A 7238-nucleotide genomic window follows, 5' to 3' on the forward strand; every position below is an offset into this window, starting at 1 on the left:
TCGTTTCCCCTAAAACATTTCCAAAACATTTTTTTTTTTTTAAATTGGGGAAACGTTTCCGAAATATTTCCAAAATGTGGGAAACATATGAGAAACTTATGTGAAACATGTGGGAAACGTGTGGAAAACATATGGAAAGCTCGTAGAAAACATATGTGAAACGTGTGTAAGACTTACGAAAACTATTTTGTAAAATAACATACCAAAAATTGCAGAATAGATATTAAAAAGGAAAAAAATAGTATATATTGTAATAAAAAGTATTCAAATAAAAATTTGAGATTAACAAATTTTAAATCTACAAAACCTTTTATTTCTTGTTTTCGATGTGTTTCATATGCATTTTCATTAACATGTCTTTAATACTTCTGAAACATTTCTGATATGTTTCCTAAGGCGTTTCTCAACGTGCTTCTCATACGATTTTCTATTGTTTTCCTGTTTCTCATTTCCCCTCTATTTTTTCCCACGTTTTCCGTTTCACATTTCGCTTTATGTGACTACATACATAAGAAATACCTGTTTGCTTATTTATATTCCCTATTGTGCAAAATCCAAGGTGGAAAAACATCCACCCAAGAACTATATCCAACCAATCCTCACCTTAAAAAAAACAATATTTTCCTTCTTGGTTAGCCTTATTAAACCCCACCCCACCCAACATATTACTAAGTCCCTCTCTCTCTCTCTCTCTCTCTCTCTCTCTTGCAAGATGGGGAGGAAATGCTCTCATTGTGGGAATAAGGGTCACAATTCAAGGACTTGCAATAGTAACAGAGGAAATATTGGAGGGCTGAGGCTCTTTGGAGTTCAGCTTGACATAGATTCTTCTTTAAAGAAGAGTTTTAGCTTGGAAAGCTTATCTTCTGTTTCTTGTTCTTCATCCTCCTCATCTTCTCATGTTTCTGTTGATGAAACCTCTGATAAAGTATCCAATGCCTATCTATCTGATGGTCTCATTGGCAGAATCCAAGAAAGGAAAAAGGGTGAGAAAATGTGTCATTCTTTTCTTCTTCTGTTTTCGTAGTTCAGCCCCCTTTTTAGTCATCTTGTGTTTTTTAGTTGTTTCTCAATTTGGTTTAGTTTCAATGGGAAAGACATTTCTTTCCATTTATATGATTGCCATGCTTTAGTTTCTATCTCATCATCATGTAAGAACTTATCAGGTTGCTTTTACTAGTTTAAATTCTCTTAGCTTTCTCACTGGAACCCAAGTTTTGATTCTGAAACCTTGAGAATTAGAATAATGATTGCTCATTTTTTCCGCATATGAACACTAGAAGGAAATATGATTTCTTTGCATGTTCTGATTATAAGATTGTTTTGTTCTGGATTTCATACTAGCTTGAATTCCTTGTTTGGTTTCTTTGCATATTTTGATTGTATGATTTTCTTGTATTAGTCTATGATTGTTTTTCAGAAGCACCCTAGTTTTGATTCTGGAATTTGGTGAAGAGATAGAACTTTTCCATTTTCAGCATTAAACACCATGAAAGATATATGGTTTCCTTGCATTTTCTGGATGTATTATCATTTTCTTCTGTTCTCTTTTCTAGCATGAATTTTTGATTTGTTTCAGCTGAACCAAGTTTTAATTCTGCACCCATCAAAAAAAAGTTTTAATTCTGAAAATATGGGTAAACAAATGCCAAGTTTTTTGTTTTAGAAATTGCAGTTTTACTACTTCATGTTCTAGTTTCATTTTTTTAGTTTTACAATTTATTTATTTTTATTTATTTTGGGTTTTTTTTGCCTCTACTCAGTTCTTGGGGATTTCAACTTTTTTTTTTTTTTTGACTATGCTTGCTGATAAAACTCTTTCGCTTCTGTTTATCATCTGTTTCTTCCGTGCCAACTCACTGTTGCAAGATGTATAACAGTTTTTTTTTGTTTTTCGGTAATGCATCTTTAACTGAGTCATACTGATAATTTCATCCTAAGTTTAGACTCTAATCTTTGTTTTGTAATGGCTTTGTTTATTATTTACCATTTCGCTGTCCTTTGCATTCAGATTTACCAGAGCTATTTAGTCTATATCCTGACACTACTGCTATTTTGCAATGTTGCATTTAATTTTGGTGTTTTCATGATTTGGGTAATTCAATAAACTTCTGTGGTGCTTAGGAGTGCCATGGACTGAGGAAGAACATAGGACATTTCTAGCTGGGCTTGAGAAGCTTGGAAAGGGTGATTGGAGAGGTATATCAAGGAGCTTTGTAACTACAAGGACTCCAACCCAAGTTGCTAGCCATGCTCAGAAATATTTCCTCAGACAAACCAGCCATAGCAAGACAAAGCGTCGATCCAGCCTCTTTGATATGGTAGTGATTCAACTAGTTTCTATTTAACATCATTCACAAGGTTTAAAATTTCAGTTTCGGTTTGGGACATAGCCGGAACCAAAATTTCGGCCGAAATACGGAAATTTCAGCCGAAATCGGTAAAAATACAAATTTCAAACTTGTGCCTGTTTAAAACCATGATCATTCATCCTCAATGAAGAAATTAACCCAATTCCTACTTTTCCACTTTTTGCAGGTTGGGAACTGTAACACAACAGTTCATCTTACTAATTCTAACCTCAAAGAACCACTTTTCTCAACTGAATTGCCTGTTTCTTCTCTGTCTCCTTACAGAACATACCATGAACTTCACAAAAATGCCCCTCCAATTGATGTAAATTCGTTACAACTTGAACCCAGATCAGAAAATCTTCAATCATCATCATGTCTTAATGTTATGCCCATTTGGTCATCATATGGATCATATGATGCATCTCAAGGTTTTGTTTCTCAACCATCTTTTCCCATTACAAAGACCATTGTTCATCCTGAGCCTCTCAATCTAGAGCTCACCATTGCATCTCCAAGGCCATTGGATCAAAGTAAATATTCGCAAAGCTCTCTCCTGATTGGAACCATAAGCGTGAACTGACTGTCAGTCAAATGAACCTACCACTTGGTCCCTTACATCAATGGAGATGTTCTGTATCTAATCAGATATATATTTCAAACAGACTGTTGGTTGGCTTAATTATCCGAATATAAAGAACTGTTGATGCCTAAATAAAAGTAGCATTAGTTAAGAAACTTGTTTATATGTGACTTGTCATAGATGGGAAGATAGGAAGAAAGCCAGAAATTTCCATATGGGCTTTGTGGTTTTATTTCTATAATGGCATAACATGCACGCTTTTCTTCTTTTTTATAAATATTGAGAGCCTATCAAATGCACAAGAGAAAGGTACCTTGAATAACCCAATATAATGAAAAACTCTGACATGCTTACTTGGTTGGTGCATTCAGTGAGCAAATCTGGATTGGTTGATGCAATCAGTGGGCCATCTGAAAAGAGGTCTCAGTGTCTCACTGCACTAACCATGGCAGCATCTTTGGCCTTGTCTGTTCTAGATTTTGAGAATTGATTTTTGGAGTCCAAGACTGATTATTGCACTCAAAATTGCATTTAATTTTGACTCCAATCAGCACTTTTGGACTAAAAATTGATTCTCAAAATCCGAAACAAACATGGCAGTAGAGCATGGAGTATATTAATAGGGATTTGCTAGGGACCATTGCAGAAGGCGTTTCGCAGATGGTCTATCGCATGTCAGACCAGCCACCTCGTGAATGATGACAAAATCTGCTGAAAAGTGAGCCTTTGTGGCTGGTCTGACATGACGGACCATCTGCTAAATGCCTTCTCCCATAGCCCCTACCAAATTCCATATTAATATTGTTGGTGCTTTGCTGTAGTACTTTTTCATCTCAAGCAAGTTTGCATTAAGTCTCTCAGCTCCTTTCAAGTCTGTTTTTTTAAGTTTAAAAACATTTGGCAGATGGAAAGTCAAGTAAGAAAATGCACTTGGAAACTTTAATTTTAATTTTTTCCCTTTTTTTTATCTCCATGAGGAAGATGTAACATTTCATCCTTATATTATTATAAGATTTGCAACTCTAATAATGAAAATACCCTAACATATATATCTTGGAAAATGACCAAAAGGCCCTTATTTTATAAAGATAACCAAAATCTCCTTCATCTAAAAAAAAAACTACAATACCCTTAACTCATGGAAAATGACTAAAATAGAAACGTACAGTATGACCAAAAGGCCCTTATTTTTTAAGAATTTTTTGTTAAAAAATTGTGTTATTTTGTTAAGGATTTTTTATTTATATTTCAAATTACTTCGTTCACATCACTATGGATTTCTTTTCCTCTACTAAATATAATTGCTTGGGGTTTTTGGATCATGACTAATCCGCTCTTGATCCCTCCAATAAATAAATAGGATCCTCCGGTGTCGATATTGATTAATTGAAAATTAGGCCTAAATTATATATTCAAAATGTCGAAAAAAATGCTAATTGAATGAAATGTGAGTAGAAATATTTAGACCCTTTTTTGTGGGGCCCACAACATTTATTTATTTGAATCCACAATTAGGGCCCACAAACAAGGATCACTTTGAAATTCCTATTGAAGCCCCAGCTTGAGGAGTCCCAGACACTCCTGTCCTAGACATTCGCAGAGTAACCCACAATCCGCTGGACTTTCCTAGAGTGACCCACCGTCTAGGAAGTCCCCAGAGGATTTAAAATCTCGTGCCACTAACCCCGTTTAGGGTCCGTTTGGAGGTACACCATGTAAAAGTAGAAGGGAAGGAAAAGACTTTTTCTTTACTTTTCTTTTTCTCTTGATTTGAGGGGAAAGAGAAACAATGTAATACAACTTGCATTTGGAAAATTTACAGCTGACGAGTACTGGCATGTGAATAGTAAATGGTAAACAGGCAAGGGTAGGAAATAGAAAATGTATCATTTTACTTACATTTTCCTAATTTTTTGTGCACACAAAAGAAAGCCTTGGAAAACATGTTTCATGTGTCTCTTTCAGTAACACTGAATTTCAATTCTCCTTCACTTGATTTTTTGACAAATCAAATCTACCTGTGGAGGATAAGAGTCATTTTCAGGCAATTTGGGTTGTGAACTTGTAAGCCTCTACAGATGAATAGCTTATTTTGAAATCTTAACAATTGAGCGTGCTAAGTCCTCTACCTTTTCAAAAGGGTGGTTGCAAAGGGTCAATATATCCCTATAGAAAAAATGAACAAAGTGACATTATCTTACTTGTTTTTCAATATCACAATTTCAGATTATACAAGTGTTCCTTTATGAGAAAACATATCCAACATGGTGAGGGGAATGCCATTATTTTCCTACACCCCTAAGAAAAACTCCTACATACCTAAAACTCTCTCTCTGCGCGCAAGCGCACACACACATGTTTTGTTAATGGAAATTTTCCCATTAAAAGTTTTTCCTGGGAATTTTTTCTATAGAAAATAAATTTCCTAGAATTTTCTAAACTCATTTTACTTTAAAATTATTTTCCTGTTCTCATGGAAAATTGCAAACCTAATAAACCATGGATTTTTTTTCCATGGAACATTATTTTTGATGAATTTTTTACACTCATGTTTTGATGAGGTGGACCCCACCATTTTATACCGATGCACAGAATGGATTACACCTCATGTTTTGATGTTGTGGGGCTGCGGTCTCCATCCAAACCCATGCATAGGGAGGGGTGCACCATTCTACACCTCAGGTTTTGATGAGGTGGGGCCCACCATTTTACAGAGGAATGCTACATATCGTGTTTAATTGAATATGAATGATTTGTCATATTAGGTAATCAGTTTTAAACAAATTAATAGAGAGATGTGGACAACTTTGTATTCTTTACTACGTGTAACTATCAATGGGGTGTGAAAGTGTACCTCGTCTTGATTTCTGTATTCACATGTTTTCCATGGGACTTTGTAACCAGTATCACAACTGACCCAATGCTCAGAATTGGCTACAATAATCCCAGGACCACCCAGCTACGAATACTCTCTCTCTCTCTCTCTCTCTCTCTCTCTCTCTCTTCTGTTTACTTAGCTGATTTCTTTTTAATGACCATACAAGTGAAGTATAGTAAATAATTCCTAAGACCATATTTGTTTTTTTATCATGTCGACTGCGGCGTAGAGGCTCTTGGACTTGCCAAATTCATGAATATTGTTGGGTCATCCGAGAATGGTTTCTCCATAAGACACTATATATGTGTGTGTAGTAGGCCCCTTTTCTTCCCTGGCCTAGCCCCCCAGGGTATTTATGACTACAATTTACACTAGAGGCCGGTGGCCCAAGGAAGAAAAAGGGGCGAATATATCATTTCCATAGTTTGAAAAGAAACAAAAAAACTGAGCTTATTAAAAACCCTTACACCACCCCCAAACACATGCACCTATAAGTCAATTGGCTCACATTCACCAAAGAGGATTCGCCTTTTCTCCTTTTGATGTCTCAGAATTTTATTATTGTTGTTAGAAACTTAAAAAAAACATTGCTTGAAGTCTTTTCCATAACAAACCTCTGTAAAAGGTTGGTGAGATTTGTTTTATATTCTTCTCTTTAAATAGTCGAAATCAATTTCAAAAGTTGGGTAAGCATCTTGTTTCATGCTCAAGTTTCGTTCTTGAGAAGAAAAATTAAATTGACTTTTTTCTAATAATAATAATAATTATTGTTCATCGTACAAGGATTAGGAATCAAATTCCCAGAGCTTGCTGAATTTTCTTCAATAGAAAATACATCCAGAGTCATCTAATAATTCACAATTCGGTTATAACCGAATTATTAATCGGTTCGGTTATCAAAATTTGATAACTGAAATTATTTGGGTTATCATATTTCGGTCTACGGTTTGGTTTCGGTTATAACCGAACGAACACCCTTAGTCATTTCAGTAAGGCTCCGTTCCTTTCCATGTAAAAATGGACGTAAGATTTGTTTCATGTAAATATAACGTTGAAAGGGGCAGATTTGCAACGTGAATACGTGATAGATAGAATTGAGTGAAGCAATTCAAGAGTACACAGCATGGTCACAAATATCTCGTGTATTTTCAAAAGGGAAATGATATCAGCACAATCATATTTTAATAATTGCACTAAGTCAGCTTGTATTTTCTTTTCAGATGAGTTTGGGACAGCGTTTTGGGAATCGTAAGAATAATGGCAGCTATTTAAACAATAAAAGACAGAGATGGGATAGTGCAATTATTATTAAAACATGGTTGTGCTGAATATGCTGGTAACCGTCTCACAATATTTTGTGATTTTTTTTGTTAAAATGACAATCCCAAAATTCTCATTTCCCTTTTCTTAAATTTTTTTGTTAAAA

The 7238-nt window shown here is 35.0% G+C and overlaps 1 protein-coding gene across 1 annotated transcript; it reads left to right on the forward strand.

Moving 5' to 3' along the window:
* Positions 1–637: 637 nt before the first annotated feature.
* Positions 638–3089, forward strand: LOC143845921 (transcription factor MYBS3-like). The gene is made up of 3 exons (XM_077354322.1): positions 638–986; positions 2125–2321; positions 2539–3089. Exons 1-3 carry the CDS (start codon positions 713–715, stop codon positions 2932–2934), a joined length of 867 nt encoding a protein of 288 aa, XP_077210437.1. The 5' UTR covers positions 638–712; the 3' UTR covers positions 2935–3089.
* The last annotated feature ends 4149 nt before the right edge of the window (positions 3090–7238 follow it).

The sequence above is a fragment of the Tasmannia lanceolata genome, unplaced genomic scaffold, assembly GCF_043159265.1.
Source record: "Tasmannia lanceolata isolate RefF3 unplaced genomic scaffold, GAP_Taslan_0.1 ptg000015l, whole genome shotgun sequence".
NCBI classification, from domain to species: Eukaryota; Viridiplantae; Streptophyta; class Magnoliopsida; order Canellales; family Winteraceae; genus Tasmannia; species Tasmannia lanceolata.

What these genes read in the sequence shown, in the direction of transcription:
- LOC143845921 (XM_077354322.1), top strand. Translation starts at nt 713, where the DNA reads ATGGGGAGGAAATGCTCTCATTGTGGGAATAAGGGTCACAATTCAAGG. An exon ending in AATCCAAGAAAGGAAAAAGG is followed by an intron (nt 987 to 2,124) that starts GTGAGAAAATGT and finishes TGTGGTGCTTAG; the next exon opens with GAGTGCCATGGACTGAGGAA. An exon ending in GATCCAGCCTCTTTGATATG is followed by an intron (nt 2,322 to 2,538) that starts GTAGTGATTCAA and finishes CACTTTTTGCAG; the next exon opens with GTTGGGAACTGTAACACAAC.